This window comes from Mixophyes fleayi, chromosome 2, assembly GCF_038048845.1.
Source record: "Mixophyes fleayi isolate aMixFle1 chromosome 2, aMixFle1.hap1, whole genome shotgun sequence".
Taxonomy (NCBI): Eukaryota; Metazoa; Chordata; class Amphibia; order Anura; family Limnodynastidae; genus Mixophyes; species Mixophyes fleayi.
In genome coordinates this window covers 92,063,652-92,081,062 of record NC_134403.1, presented here as the reverse complement: position 1 = coordinate 92,081,062, position 17,411 = coordinate 92,063,652, and the positions used below count along the sequence as shown (strand labels likewise).

The following is a 17,411-nucleotide window of genomic DNA, read 5'->3' as shown; positions in this document are numbered from 1 at the left end:
AGAAGTACATCTGAATATTGAATGATGGCCTGGATAACGGTGACCTATGCCATATTGGATTGGTCAAAATAAAAGGTCTCTGATGGACTTGCCAACCAGTTTTCCAAACAGAGGTTAATCCAGAATCACACTGAATCAAAAGTAATATGTGCTAAACGGAGCCCCATAAGCTGCATTGTGGATATCCAACAATAATATGCATTGCATGAAATTTCAATAATCTGATTTTCTCTAACACCATATACACCTATGTCTACCTGCACATAGAAAACTACAAAATCCACACAGATCCTGCCCAGGTCCTATTGGTATGGAGGGAAATAAATCAACCATGCTTATAGTTCAGTGATACATTAAGAATGTAATGAATGTTCCAGAGCTAATACTCTATTACAAGTGGATGAAGCAGACTGGCCCCATATTGCTACTCTAGTATGGGAATAGAAGCTAGGCGTAATATCTTTACAGAGTTAGTAGGGGTGTTAAATAATGGGAGGAATCCTTCAAAAGCTATAGAACATATCTCATAAATCTCTTCCTTTTCCCCACTGGCATGTGTCCATTACACGTGTGTGTATCTGAATCATGATGTGTGTATTTCACCTACTGCTGCAAAATCATTACAAGTATTTAAAACGCCACTCTGTACGGAATACGTCACATAGCTCAGAGTTATGTAACTCTATTTTATGTATGTCTGGACGAGAGAGTAAAAAGTGGAAATAGGCTTTTAATGGCAGGCTTTATGTTACACGTGTACATAAATATAAGGATGTAATTAGCATGTTATGGTTATGAACACCTCTGATTTGCTACAGATGGTTAGTAGAGAGGTTTGTTCACATTGCAGCTAGTAACAGCTGAAAATGAAGGATTGCAGCCGTAGGTGTGGATCAGGTAAAACACAATATCAGGAACACAGTGGTTGCAAACAAGGACAATGAAAAGCCATCGGCTTTATTATTATAGAGGAAATCATAACTTATTACAGAATGAGCAAACATCAATTGGCTGTTAAGGAGATCTATTTATTCCATATTAATACAGGGTTATTTGTGGCTAGAGATTCACTACTTAATCTTTGGTAGCCTTGTTTCACTCACATTTGTTTTGCCATTTCCTATAGAGGGGAATGGCCATAAGCAATACTGCAATGATGGCAGAGCGACGTAAGCGGCTGTTCAAAAGAACAAATGTAAAAACCAGGCTTCATTGTAGCCATTTCTATACGGCCATCATTGTGCAGAAGGTTCCAGGGTATACAATTCTTTACTGGCTGCAACAGATACCACATCCTCTTATCACTGCCATGCTATAATGTAAGGCAAGGTATAGGAAACATAAAAGGAGAATTACTTCTATGCCATGTAACATACTTTGTTTTCTTTGTGAGCCAGAAAACATTTTACTAAACACAGCCCATATTTGCGGATGTGACTTTGTAGCATTTTGACGTTTACTTTAGTCTTATTTCAATATGAAAGGTAACAGTGCTGTGAGACAACATAAACATGTTCATTCAGAATTAATGCCAACAATGTCTGTCAACAGCAATACACGCACACACAAAGGCTGGCCCTTATCAGTCACACAGACACACACACATTACACACCTGCTACACGTCTTTTCCGCTATAGCAATCTGTGCTTACAAGCAAAATGCTGTATATATTTACATACATCTAGAAATCATTTCCACAGCTATAGGGGCAGGCCTACCGGAATCAGCTTGCTATGCTATAATTTATATATTTTACACACATGGGATATTTCCATTGCTGTGGTTTAGAGCCGTCTACGTATAATCTAAAGATCAGCCCCTGCCATCCTACTTGAATCAGTCTTTAATAATCATTCAATAGTCCTTATATTTGCTCCCTCTATTCATTTACTTTAACAGTGTGTGTGTGTGTGTGTGTATATATATATATATATATATATATATATATATATATATATATATATATATATATATATATATATATATATATATATATATACATATACACACACACACATTTTTTTTGTACAAAAGCCACATATAAATACATATATACATGTACATTCAAATATAACCCCACCTGATATAATTTAAATATATATATAGATTGTATGATATATTTAAATTATATTTTATAAATATATAACTTTAAAACATCTAGAAAAATTATTAGAACTTTATGCATAATGGAATCCACTATTAGCCAGTTTTTGGATCCAAAAACAAATGCAGTGAAGTTACCTGTATCATTATTATTTTCTTGATAATAATTAACGCTGATGTGAGATGTTAGAGAAACATTTGACTTCACAACAACCAATTTTCCTCTTAAAACACGAATATAGCTTATGTACAAAGTACCAAAAAAGGTTTTAAAAAAATAAACCGGAATTTTAACTTCCTCCAATAAAGCGGTCTCCCTTTGTCTATAGGGTCTTATCATTTAGAATACCCTTTTCTGAAAATATGGCACATAGTATTAAAAGTCTCATTCTTGTACATGTGTGAGAAACTGCATGGGTTAAAGCACACTGAATAATAGTGAGTGACTACAAACAGGAACTCATTGATTCCTATATCAGTATATTACAATTTAGCAACCCAGGACAAAGCCTATAGCCACCTATAAATGTTCTAACTATTTTAGCACTGAAGGAACATTGTAGCTACTATACAGACTACATAATATAGAAGTTAATTGTTGCATTCGCAGATAACTATGTACTCCTGATGTCCTGTTCCTGAACGGACAAATGAGTGTAAGGCTACAGGGCACAACAGGAATCCACATAGACCTGATAATGTCAGCAACACAGCTGAGCATTGAATAATACTCACTGGTTGACTAATTAACGCATCTCAACTCGGAATGTCTACAAATATATATTTGCAAATGTCACAATATACTCACATTGGATCAACCTGCATATTGTCTATAGTTTCCCTTTAATTGAGGCCCGTCAGACATTGCTCCATAATTCATTGCTTAACCACCTGGACGAAGAGGAGTGTTTTAAAATGAAATAGGACACTGATTTTACCTCAATACACCCCTCCCAGTCTTCTTAACTTGGAAAACAGAGAAGCAGTAATATGGTTTAAGCCCAGTTTACTGTGTTTGAACACTACAGAGTGAACTCGAATAACTGAAAGATTCACAATCAGGAAGAGGGTAATGGAACCCCAACACTAGTTCTGAGACCGTGCAACTATAGCTAGTATTGAGAAGACCTGACCATGATTTAGGGTATGTACACACTGGCATTTGGAATGCATTTTTTATGCATATTAAAACATATATTGATGGGCACTTTTGCATTCAATCTATGACAAAACTGGTGTTATATGGCTCAAACCAAACGCTTATGTAAATGCTTCTTAGTCACTTCACGCCGTGGTACAGTGTGTTCTTATTGACACATAAGATTTCAACTGCTTGGATGCGTGTCCGACACACTGAAATGTAACAAGAAGCGGTCAAATTAATGTGCTGCAGCGTAACTTGGATTAAAACCACATTAAACACAGAAAGCCAGCGAGTACATAACCTTACTGATTGCACTGAAGGTGGTAATATATTAAGCAACATACTCATTAGAAATGCTATATTCATTATCTGCCAACTGACAGAACAGCCGGATGTATAAGAACAATGTGGGATGTGGAGATAGGGTGCAGACAACATAAGTCTGTGAGACTATTTACTACAGAGTTGTACAAGGCACTTCACTCTCTCTCCCAAAATAGATGCTGGCTATAGCGAAGTCCTTCATTTCGGGATCCTGGATAGTTATATTACATACATCTAATGGCAGACTAAGAGAGAACCTATACATAGACTTATTTCACCACCTAGCCGTGTTTGACAGAAAAAGCAGTCAGTCCTGAAGAGAGACATTTCAACAGGCATCAGCAAGCTATGGCTCTCCTGGCATGGACATGCTGAGATTTGTAGTTCCACTACAGCCAGAGAGATCCACAGCTCCCCAAACAATTATGGTAATAAGCGACGCACCACTTCTCTACATTTACTTTCCTGGTCTCTCGGTTATCTGTGTGCTGGAACTGTAGTCAGTACAAAATTAGAGCTTTCAACATTTAAGAAAAATAAAACAAATTTAATTTATGAAGATTTGACTTACTGCCTCGTCTTATCCAAAAAATACTTTTAGTGTTGTTTGACTATATTTGACTAAACTGTGAAAAATACATGATAGTGCCAACACAAGCAGCCCCAGTGTACTCTTGTAACTCTCCACCCCCCTTCTTTGGCACTAGACATGGAATTGCACGCCCCGCAGAATATTCCATTCTAATATTTTGCTTAAAGGTGTTTGATTTAGGCCCTTTGTCTGGGGATCAAGACCATCTATGCCCGAGACTAAACCTTTACAATACCTGCATAGAAACCTTGATCCCTGCTTTAAATGTAGTGAAAGAGGTGGGTAGGACCCCAGGTTATTAGCCAATACCTCTATACATTTGAGGCACAACTATATTTCTTGAGTTATATTTCCTCTTTTCTCTACAGTCGTTATTATTTGAGACTCCATATTTTCCTGTAACCGCTTGAGCTGAAATCAGGCAACTCATTGAATCACAATGGTTTGCAGGGTATTCTGCCACTGAAGAGGTTAAATCTCCCTAGATTACAGTATTCAATGTAAAAGTCCACCTTAAGCCGACATCTCCTCTATTAGGACTACCATTTGATCAAACATCTGATGGTTACAGAACACATACAGTGCACCAATTCTACAAGTTAAGGATTAAGGCGCTGGCTATCCTTGCAGCCCGAGGATTCAGAGGCCAGCTAGTACCTAACACAGTATGTGCTGCCCCCAAGTGGATGAGGCGGATATCCCTCGTCTCCAAGCCCAAGATTTTCATATTCCACAGGCCGGATGTGAATTTTGGCAAATGAGAAAAAGTTTACGACAGCTTCACAGTGAAGAAAAACCAAGTGCATTGTTAGGTGTGGACACGCAAGCACATCGTTCTTCTCACCCCTCTGCTTAAGTAACTCCACAGAATTAAAGGCAGTTTAGGGAAGAAGTCAAAAAGGCAGAGACTACTGATGTCTGTTGTCAGGATATGGTTCCCCATGCAACTCTCCCAGGATGCAAGGGGATCTCAGAGAGTCTGTTGAACACACTTCCTATTCAGAACCAAAAAATAAAATGCAGTAATGTGGAACCCCCTGAGAGGTCCAGGTAGGAATATCGCCTGCTCCTGTTCGTCAGTCTGCATTACCTGGAGATGAGGAAGTGTAGCACATGAGAGTGAATAGGACGCGGAATGGAAGGAAATAAGTCAGCTGCAGAGATTGTGTTGCCCTTGTGTATCCCTGCAGGTGGTACAGGGGATCCTATTGAGAACCATCTTAATTCCACCTGCTGCTGGAGACCTGTCAAACGCTCACGAGAAAAAACATACAGCGCATAAAGACGTACAAGGCAATGCCCTCGCTCCCTGCTGTGGCCTGTACTTCTGGCTCTTTGGTCAGTTTATAGAGAAGCTTCATTTCATTTTGTTAACATGTCTATTGTAAAATGGTCGTCTGACTTGGTTTAACCCAATACAATAAAAAATAAAGAGAAGGATGAAAGAAAACAGCATGATGTCTCGTTCACAATAAATAACTTGTAAGTACCGCCTGTGAGCATATTTTTCTTTTTTTATGTGCCAGGGTGAAAGCTGCTTCTCTCGGCTTTCATTGTACAGGTGAGTCAGTCTCCTGGGCAGGGCAGCACGGACAGTGGGCACAGCACCATACAAACACGCCCCTGCCAAGCTCTCCATCTCAGGTGCGAGGCTTTGGCACCACAGAGCCCCCTTGCACCTGCAATGCTGCAGATGATGTAGGTAGCTTCCTTATTGTTCTGGATACTCTGTATGGGGTCAGTGTGAGGTTTCTTGTTCCTCCCTCCCCTGAAAGCAGAGATTCCTGCTAACTGCTGGCTGGACCATCATTGAGGAAGTAGGTGGTCATTTCACCTTTTCCTTTCACTTTAACAACACCTCGACACTCCAACTGATAACCTTTGGTTGCCAGCACCTGGTACAGATCAGTTGTAACCTAAGGGAGAACAAAGGATTTTCTTGTAAATATATTTATATAAAGGCATTAAAGACACAAATATGGGCAGTTAGCAGTAAATTGAACAACATACTTTTCTGCTGAACGTGAGCTAACCACCACAATTCATGGAATATATGTACAATGGTGAGAATACACCTAATGAGTCACTTGCACAGCAGCCTTCATTATGGAGAGTCTGTGCCGTCTCCTGATCAAGAGCTCTGGGTGATCCCAGCTAGGAGACATTACTGCTACTTGATAGAGGGCATCAAATGTTAATGTTTCTGCAGATGGCTGAACGATACCACACAGACAGATTCATAATAAAGGGGTCTCACTTGTAGAGGTGTATGTGTGTGTGTAGAACATCCAAGTCTAGGTTCAGACAAATAATAAAATGTATCGGTCACCTGTATGCGGTCTGGTACTCCAGTGCTGTCCATTCGACTTGCTACATTCACAGTGTTTCCCCAAATATCGTACTGGGGTTTACGGGCTCCAATAACGCCAGCAACCACAGGCCCAATGTTTAGCCCTGTAGCAGACACATAAACACCAGGGTCAGTTACAAATAGTACAATATCCGCCACCAAATTCTTTCTCAGGCCCACTGTTCTATAGGGTAACCTTCTGTATGTCCTTCCCAATCTGTCTGTCCACATCTAGTAGCATGTGTAACTTACTTGTAATCTATATTTATGGTTATTTCTGATGTTGCAAGAAGAGCTTACAAGATAAAATCAAGAACTTTAACATCAAAAATGGGAAAACCCCAAATCTATTACATTTTATTTAAAATGACAGCCGGAGAAGAGTTGAACTGCTGCGCCTTTGTGGACGCCTGGCAGAGGTAAGTATAAAATTATATAATTTTTTATTAAATTTATTAGTACCCTAAAAAAAGATTTTGATGCAATTCTGAGGCCATAAGAGTCATTGGGGGCATTTTTTCTGTATCTAAAAAATATTTTAAGGCACTTTGAAGTGTGAAGAGAAGGGGGCATTACTGTGGCATAAAAGGTATTGGGGGCATTACTGTGGCATAAAAGATATTAAGGGCAACTGTGGCATACTATGTATTTCTGGGGGGCAACTGTGGCATACTATGAATTTCTGGGGGGCAACTGTGGCATACTATGAATTTCTGGGGGGCAACTGTGGCATACTATGAATTTCTGGGGGGCAACTGTGGCATACTATGAATTTCTGGGGGGCAACTGTGGCATACTATGAATTTCTGGGGGGCAACTGTGGCATACTATGAATTTCTGGGGGGCAACTGTGGCATACTATGAATTTCTGTGGGGCAACTGTGGCATACTATGAATTTCTGGGGGGCAACTGTGGCATACTATGAATTTCTGGGGGGCAACTGTGGCATACTATGAATTTCTGGGGGGCAACTGTGGCATACTATGAATTTCTGGGGGGCAACTGTGGCATACTATGAATTTCTGGGGGGCAACTGTGGCATACTATGAATTTCTGGGGGGCAACTGTGGCATACTATGAATTTCTGGGGGGCAACTGTGGCATACTATGAATTTCTGGGGGGCAACTGTGGCATACTATGAATTTCTGGGGGGCAACTGTGAAATACTATTTATTTCTGGGGGCAACTGTGAAATACTATGTATTTTTCGGGGTGCAACTGTGAAATACTATGTATTTCTGGGGGCAACTGTGAAATACTATGTATTTCTGCGGCAACTGTGGCATACTATGTGTTTCTGGGGGCAACTGTGGCATATTATGTGTTTCTGGGGGCAACTGTGGCATATTATGTGTTTCTGGGGGCAACTGTGGCATATTATGTGTTTCTGGGGGCAACTGTGGCATATTATGTGTTTCTGGGGGCAACTGTGGCATATTATGTGTTTCTGGGGGCAACTGTGGCATATTATGTGTTTCTGGGGGCAACTGTGGCATATTATGTGTTTCTGGGGGCAACTGTGGCATACTATGTGTTTCTGGGGGCAACTGTGGCATACTATGTGTTTCTGCGGGCAACTGTGGCATACTATGTGTTTCTGCGGGCAACTGTGGATAAGTATGAATTGGGGGCACAACTATGTGGCATAAGATGAATTGGGGGCACAATAATGAGGTATGATGTGAACTGGGGCACTATTGTGCGGCATAACGTTTTTTTTTGCTGGTCCCTTACTGTTAATATGATATTAGCCTCATAAAATGAGACACATTATATATATATATATATATATATATATATATATATATATATATATATATATATATATATATATATATATCCGTCGAGAGGGGAGGGGGCAGCTACAAATTGCCTGGGCCAGCTTGGTGGCCCGAGTCCCCTCTGGAGACCTATCTTTGAAAAAAAAAAAAAAATAAATAAATTTAAAGTACATTTTACTTTTTTTTTTTATTGAGTGCAGGGGGATCGGTAGTGGCTAAATCCCCTTCAGCTCAGGTACCTTCAGACACCAGGTCATGTGACTGCAGTGGTCACATGGTACTCGGCGGGCTGCTGAATATCTTCCCATGCTGTGCAGTGGAGAATAAGGTAAGAAGAAGGTGTGCTGGAGAGGGAGCATTTGTGACGAAAGGTGCTGGGCAGAGGAGGGGCAAGTGTGATTAAAGAATGTGGGCAGAGGGGACATATGTGAGCAAAGCTGCTGAGCAAGGGGGCATGTGTGAGTAATGCATTTTTCTGTAAGAGGGTGGCCTGGTGCTTTTCACCTGCTAGACATGCCCCCAATGATGTACTGCCACACCCCCCAATTGGGAGCAGCACGATGGCTAAGTGGTTAGCACTTTGTCTCACAGCACTGGGGTCATGAGTTCAATTCCCAACCATGGCCTTATCTGTGTGGAGTTTGTATGTTCTCTCTGTGTTTGCGTGGGTTTCCTCCGGGTGCTCCGGTTTCCTCCCACACTTCAAAAACATACTGGTAGTAGGTTAATTGGCTGCTATCAAAATTGACCCTAGTCTGTGTGTCTGTCTGTGTGTGTATATTAGGGGATTTAGACTGTAAGCTCCAATGGGGCAGGGACTGATGTGAGTGAGTTCTCTGTACAGCGCTGCGGAATCAGTGGCGCTATATAAATAAATGGTGATGATGATGAATTGTACGACCACTTGCATGGTAAAAAAATGTTTTTTTTACCATGCTTAACTATAAGGGGGGACCCATAGAGTTGCTGTACTGGGGCCATTAATCTCTCTAGGCAGCTCTGTATGTATGTATGTATGTATGTATGTATGTATGTATGTATGTATGTATGATGATGGATGTACTAGTTGGATACATTCTCACTATAGAGTATATCTAACCAATGGAAAGGAACATTTTAGTTAATAAAAGGTACTCCCTGGAACAGTGTCGGATGGAGCCGATTATCCCATTTTCACTTTAAAAAATTTCAAAAGGTGCAGTAACAGAAAGACAATACACCACTGTGCCTAATGCCATGTTTAATAGTTCTTTAAGGTATGTTTAATTTAAGCACATTTAAAAACTAGATATAAATATTTAGGGTTATCTGGTGAGTCATGTAAAAATGAACACATATGAATGACACATACTGTAACTGGCTATTATTATTATGCAGAATTTATAAAATAAGAACATTTTAAAGTAGTGCAGTATTACCTGCAGTGACTGCTTTAATGGGGTTCTGAGCTTCTACTTATTATCTGGCAGTAAAATAAAGAACTAATGTATCATAGTTGGAACATGAAAAGTTAATTTTATCTATAACACCTAATAATCATATTTTGGGCTCAACAGGGACAGAAATGTTCATGACATCATGCAGAAAATATATTATTTTGGATTTTGGAGAAAAGTAAACAGGCATGACCAAAGCAAGCCATAAAAGTCGTCCTTTCAGCTGAACTTTAAGGACAACATGGGTTAGATGTAGCACTAAGCTATATGAGTGAATGCTGTAAACAAGGGAAAGTGCGGTCACCCCATTGCACACCCTAAGAGGAGTCGGTCATAAAGCCTAAGTTTTGCACTAGCCCTGCTTTATACCTGGAGAATCTGCCATGGGGTACATACACCGCAGGAGAACATAAATACCGCCTATCAACCACTTGGGGCTTTTATAAACTGATCAGTCCCTGTTTAAATCAAATTCTATCTTTACAGCGGAAATCCTGAAAGGTTTGTATGCCGTTTAGAGTTGAAGCGCTCTTGTGCGATTGGAGTGACGGAGCAATGCTCCTCCCCGACGTGTCACTATGGCACTGACTATCTATTATGAATGCTGCCCTTTTTGTGCTTAACGGTATGAAGGTAGGGGAAGGTAAGCTGGAGCTCTGCGGGGCATCCTCCATCATTAAATAAAAAAACAGTGCAACATGTAACGGATAATACCCACCAATCTTCATCTGGAAGTTATTAAAGGAGTGTTCATTTATATATTTCATCTGCTCCATCAGTTTCATTGCGTAGTCTGCCAAGGCGATAATGTGCGACTTCCCCTCCTTGTCGTAAGTTGTATCATTTAGGCCGGAAGCTGCCATGTATGTGCTGCCGATAGTTTTAATTTTCTCTAATTGCCGGAATTTTTCTTCACCGATGATCTGTTGGAAAAAGGGAAGTAACTTATTACTAGCCCTATATGTTTATATGTCAAGGACATGAAATTCAGTAGTTTTTTTCTGGATTACTACAGGATCCCTACAGTTAGGAAATCTTACTTAAGACATATCCAATTCTCTGCAAACTGTGAGCTTTGTTAGTGACCAGTCTTACTCTTGATGCATAAAAATAGAGCTTAGAATTAAACTCTATTATTAAAATGATGCATAGATTAGATTTACACTTAAAATCCGTGTAGTGTTTTTCTTCTGTATTTAAGTCATGATTATGTCCCTTTACTTTTGACTGTCTGTAAGCATACAGTGGTTTATATGCTATACAAAATTTTTCTGTTAGGTCTCCATGTATGACATTACCACTAGAAACATTTGAAGACCTCAGGGGGACTAAGAGCACATTGCAATGTAAAGTTCTACAACATATCATGCATTCAAAAAACAAAGCACTCTCATCATTAACTTAAAACAACAGCTTTGTGGATCTCCAAAACGACCTTCAGTGTCAACGGGTCTGGCAAATTGTCAGACTCTGTAGGCAGTGTGTGTCACATGATGAAGCAGATTACTTCCGCATGCTTTCATACGGTATGCCTACAGAGTCTGAAACTTCTCCCAGGTAGACACCAATTAGTGTGAGGGGTTCTCTGAAGATGGAGACTATTTAATGCAGTGCCGGTATTCTTAAATACAATATTTCACTGCAGAAATCGTTAAAAAGCATATTTTAGATCTAGACACTTCATACAGGAAAACTTAGCTTTGTAGCTACACTAAAATATCCACATGTAGGACACAACAGTCTACACAATCCAAATTTGTTTAAAAATAATTAATTACTTAAAATGTAGCAAGACACGTACTGTACTGAGGAAAAGAACATACACAGTATCAAAAGCCTCCAACCAATAGACCATATTGCCCTCCACACTTCTCCCCCTGCACTGTGAGCTGGCTGAGGGCTACTAGAAAAGCGTTCAAACGTCCTTGTTATCTGGCTAATGAAGCTGGGGGAGTTTATTATGAAATGTGTATTTTTGGTTTGATTTAGGGCAAAACAATTAAACATTTTGTTCTATAGCTGTTTCAAGCTTACGGAACATGTCAGTCAAAGATTCATTTGTTACACACCAACAAATGCTGGATGAAAATGCCTCTGAGCAAATCACTCCATCGGAGATTAGGAAATGAACATGGACCCGACAACAACATATGAAGCTACACAGATTTCTTTAAAACATTAAAAGGTCTATTCACATTGGGACATCAAGCCGCCCCCTCTCTGATCTCCTGCGGCTCACTATGGCTTCCAACTTTAGGGAACAGGAAGAGAATTCACTTCCCCTCCCCCTTATGATACAAGGGGTTATGGCAGGTCAAAAGGGGGGGGGGGGGGTTGGTTTGAAAGTGGACAACCCCTCAGAAACTGGATTTATACATCTAACAATACAAAACAGAGATCTGAGGCTTGAAGCTGCCAAAATAACTAAAAGCAGATATTTAGCAAAATATTATTAAAATTCACATGGCAAATATTACTACAATACCATGAAATGGCACTTGAATTTATACAATTGTTCTGAAAGGACAACACCACTGTTGCCAACTAGTACTTGTATAATTAGTTTCCTCCATGGACAATGTGGGGGGAGAAAGGAGAGATTTCCATCACCTTCAGAAGATACAGTTCTTTCACTCAATGTTTACCCAAGATCATTCCTATCTCTTACACACACAGCGTCAGACTGGTACCCTGACTGGTCTGCTTAGGGAGTTATGAATTAACATGCCTAATGTGCATATTGTTTTTTCAATTGATATGACAGAATGTGCAGTTTTCGATATATTGCTAAAAACAATAATGTATTAATACACTACATGGTCAAAAGCATGTGGACATCTGATCATCACATCCATAAGTGATTGTTGAACATTATTCCAAAACCATGGGTATTCAGTCCCCCTTTGCTGCAATATTAGCCTCCACTCTTCAGGGAAGACGTTCCACTAGATTTTGGAAAATGGCTGCGGGGATTCGCATCCAACAAGCACTGATGTTGGGCAATGAGGCCTGGCTCGCAGTATACGTTACTATTCATTCCAATGGTGTTCGATGGTGTTGAGGTCAGGAATGTGTGCAGGCCAGTCTAGCTCTTCCATACCGAACTTGGCAAACGAATTACGCGCTACAGCTCTCGGCAATCCCGTTCTGTGAGTTTGAGTGGCCTAATACTTTGCAGCAGAGCTGGTGATGCTCCGATATGTTTCAATTTCACAATAACAGCACTTACAGATACAGCTCACGCAGGGCATAATTTTTATGAACTGGCTTGTTGGAAAGGTGGTATCCTAGGACAGTGCAACATTTGATGTCACTGAGCTCTTCAGTATGACCCATTCAACTGCTATTGTTTGACTATGGAGATGCCACAGCTGTGTGCTTGATTTTGTGCACCTGTTAGCAGTGGGTGTGGCTGATATGGCCAAACACATGAATTAGAAAGGGTGTCCACATACTTCTGACCATGTAGTGTACATATCGGCAGGTCCACTATGAAAATCAACAATTACCACTTTTGCTTTTGATACCTACATGTATAATGACTGATGCCAAATATAACAGCGTTTACAGCCTTTGTCTCCAAAGACCTCATCATTTTACACCAGCTGCTGAGAAATAGACAATACACAAACACTACATGTAAGGAAACTTCTCATCACCTCATCAAAGTCGGCAATGATCTCGTTGAGCAAACGCAGGCACTCCACTCCCTCATTGTTGGCCTCAAGTTCAACATAGAACTCCGAAAAGTTACTGATTGAGGCAAACATGACGGCCACACATTCGCAGGACTGATAGTACAATTCATCATTCCTATGTTCCCGGGCCAGGAAGTGGGCTGCAACGTCTTTAGGAAGGATGTTGTGCAGGAGACGCCGATTATATGCTTGTAACTCTTCCATATCCTCCTTCTCTCCAGTGGCCTAAATGGAAGAGAAATAGCTCAATACCAGTTCTCAAACATATAAAAACATGCTCTAAGGACTGCTCCTTTATTTATTTCAGTTGGCTGCCTTTAGAAACTAGAGCTACCTTCCAATTCTGCAACAGTTTAAATAATTGAACTGACAAGTGATTTTTGCAATCATGGATACAAGTGATGTAAGGAGACTTGTCAATGTCTATATTATGCTGCACACTGAGTGCAACAATATTTGAAGCAGCCCCGGCCAATCTGACCGCATACACACAATGTTACCTACAGATGGCTGGTTGAAGTCACCTGTACTACAACTGGCCATAGACACCACAACTACCACCAAGTATTAGGCTACAGTCTTTGTACTGCTAAGTAAGGTAATACGTTAGTGATTCATGGATATTGGCTAGACATGCTATCTTCTGCCATTAGGTTGTAGTGACAACGCTATGTGCTACCCATTTGTGTTATCATAGACTGTCACACATGTAGTTATAAGCGTCAGTCTAATGTACTGTATTGTATCGTGCCAACATATGCGATTATATACATGTTACTGGTACACTATTATGTCCTGCAGTTGCCTTATTATTTCTCTTTGCACTTCAGTGTGTTGCTTTCAGCTGTACTACACTGTGGTAACTAAGTCTCAAGCTAGGACTCTAGTTTGCTTACCCATTATGCCCATCCATACTGCAATGTAATCCAGTTTTGCAGTCACGGTCTACAATGCTGGGGTTGTGGGGAGGTGGAATAACGTTTCAGTGAAGTTCTTATTAAAACATCTGCATAGATATTAATTGCACAATGGTAATCCTGTATACCTGTAGCTTCCACAGAAAATCCAGTCGAGCTGTGGACTCAACTTGCTGGGCGTGGAGATACAAAGCCAAAACGAAGACTGTCAGGATGACAGGAGTCACATACTTCAGAGGTATCTTACTGCCCACAAGACTGAGAAAAAACAACCATCAGGAGAAATGCATTACAAACATTGTGGAGTCAAATAAGATCCTTTAAACTGAGAAGGGGCATCTTTGCGCTATTGCCCAACTTACTGGATGTTTAGAGCATGACCTGTAAACCTGCAGACATATCACTACTTGTGGTTCTAGTGATGCTGCTTCTAAGGCTCATTACATTGCTGCTGTCCTTCACAACCTTTCAGCCTGCTTAGTCCTCTTCAATGAATGGGCAGCACAGTGGCTTAGAGGTTAGCACTTCTGCCTCACAGCACTGGGGTCATGAGTTCAATTCTCAACCATGGCCTTATCTGTGTGTGGGTGTGTGTGTGTGTGTGTTTGATTATGTTAGAGAATTTAGACTGTAAGCTCCAATGGGGCAGGGACAGCGAGTTCTCTGTACAGCGCTGTGGAATGAGCAGCGCTATATAAATAGCTGATGATGATGATGACAGGCTGTTCTGTCAGCAGTGTGACGACCCCAAAAACCAGCCTCACTAGGTCAAAGAGTTTCGATCTATTTGCATGTAATCCAGGATTAAAAACCCAGTGCATGGGACATTGAATAACATGGCTCCCATGTAAATGCCATTTTCCAGAATTACCCAGAAAGCATTGCCAGATAGTCTCTCTATTGCTACTCATTGTTCTAATAAAAAAAAGCCTAGGCCACACTGGATAGCCTCTGGTAATTAAAGTGGCTGTCCACTTTTTGACAACCTCAACCTTAACATAACAACCCCCCCCCCTGCACATATACACCCAGTACCGCATCCAATCTTGTAATGAATAAGGCTGGAAGAATTACAGACGTGATATGAGCTGCTGCAAAATTACAGGGAAAATGAATAGCAAACAACACATAAACATCAGACTCTACTTCAGACACCAATGTAAACTGTCTAGTAAGATATAAGATACACCTTTACAGAAAGAGTATGTTATCAACTACAGCCTGAAATTAGGAATCGGCTCATTATTATGACTAAGGAGCTCGGCCACACAACAGTGCTGGCGTTGGCTTTATTACCTTGGTGGCAGACTGCACATGCCAATAGGGCACAGTGAACAAGCTAAGTAACTTCTATTACACAACTATAACACAGTCTTAGAATAGAAACCCAACTAAACCGGGAGAATATCTAAATTAACATTACTCACCATTGCTCACCTTCTTGTGTTTCATTGAAGGAACTGAAACAGACACACAATAAAAGGAATTAAAATATGTATCTAGTGCAATAGCTGCCCGCTGCAGATTAGCATTGGCACCTTTGCTGCTGCTTGGCAGGGTGTTTGTAGAAGTACCAAAGAATGCCAGACATAGCTTTCTGATAAAACATTTAATAACTAAGCTGCTGCAAGACTACAACGCTATCTGTTCAAACTGATGTAATCGACAGGGTGTATATTTGGATAAAATATTTGGCTAAAATTAAGATGAAAATGTGAGAAATGTACTGTAATATAATATTATGGTACATCTGAACTAAGCGATGTTATGACTGGATAATATACATTTTATACTCGCTGAACCATTGCTTCTCTAAGCTAACTGCTTATTCAGTGATGTCCAGTTCCTGTAGCTGTGCTTTTATACAAAGCAACTGTTGCAGTCCTATTAGATTGCTTGTTATTGGTGGAACACAATCCTGTATGTGACTTGCTGGAAGAGGGCATAGCTCATAAGAGTGATTACCAGCGATAACTACTGTAGTGCAAGCACTAATTGTGAAAGAACTAATTGGAGGATTGCGACAGGATAGGTTTAGTGTCACCTTTGGTGTGTTGGTTTTATAGATCTGCTTTGGGGTTTTTCTAACCCGCCACTACTGACCACTCTTGGTACTTGGTCACCAGACAGTCACCGATTGTGTCAACTGCGCATCACTGTGGTATCCCCAGTTGTCTGCCCTTTACAAATTGTATAATGCACACAGGTTGTCGGGGATCAATCTAGCCCCTGTTCCTTTAGCCAGTCCAGGTTGAATAAGTTATCTTGCAGTCCCCACCATGTTCAAGCACTGCCAGGATAAGGAGGGGTCATAGCAGCCTCGCCACCCTGGTACCAGTAAGTTGGAGACGGGAGATTTATCTTTAAATCTCCCACCTAAAATACCTATTAGGATCCCTATTAGCAACCGCTCCAATCTGAGATCTAGAGGGGTGATATCTGAATTCTACAGGGCTATCACACTCCACATTTTGCCCAGAGTTACTGGACCAATTCACTCATGAACCGTGTGCCTTGATCAGTTAGGATCTCTCTGGGGGATCCTTCTCTGCTCAATATTCCTAGCAGCAAACCTACTGCCCGTTTGCAGTGATTGCAGACAGATCTCAGGATGATGTGAAGCATAATCCAACGCAGTGAAGATGTACTTCTCCCCAGATCTACTGGGCTAAGTCAGGGGACTAACTATGGCCACAGCTACTCACTAAAAAGGTTACCCCCCTATGGGTAAGGATCTGAATGAAGCGTGAGTACTGGTGTGCCCAGTTGCTGACAATTGTCACAATACATGGAGTCTGCAGGTCATCTTGAATACCTGCAAATGTCCATCAATGTTCCATTCCATACACCATCCTCAAATTCAGTGCAGGGATCCCAGTCTAGGTACAGTAGCTGTTACCTGTTCCTTGGGTGTTGCATACATTAGACCGAAGCGGTGGCACAATACCACTGGATTTGCCCTGATGCCCGGTGAACCACCAGCCTAAATGTTCAATCTATCTTTAAACATATCATATATTATACGTTTATACAAGACACACTGACAACAGTATTAAATAACAC

The 17,411-nt window shown here is 40.7% G+C and overlaps 1 protein-coding gene across 3 annotated transcripts in view; it reads right to left on the bottom strand.

Annotated features, from left to right (window-relative positions):
- Positions 1-3,093: 3,093 nt before the first annotated feature.
- The window catches only part of ADCY6 (adenylate cyclase 6), a 118,369-nt gene continuing 104,051 nt past the window's right edge, over positions 3,094-17,411 (bottom strand). For all 3 annotated transcript variants that reach the window (XM_075199650.1, XM_075199649.1, XM_075199648.1), the window contains exons 18-23: positions 15,776-15,808; positions 14,477-14,606; positions 13,393-13,656; positions 10,452-10,656; positions 6,494-6,618; positions 3,094-6,080 (exon numbers count right to left, since the gene is read on the bottom strand). In XM_075199650.1, coding sequence (XP_075055751.1) covers positions 5,952-6,080; positions 6,494-6,618; positions 10,452-10,656; positions 13,393-13,656; positions 14,477-14,606; positions 15,776-15,808 — 886 coding nt within the window. In that variant the 3' untranslated portion in view covers positions 3,094-5,951. The remainder of the gene's footprint in view (positions 6,081-6,493; positions 6,619-10,451; positions 10,657-13,392; positions 13,657-14,476; positions 14,607-15,775; positions 15,809-17,411) is intronic.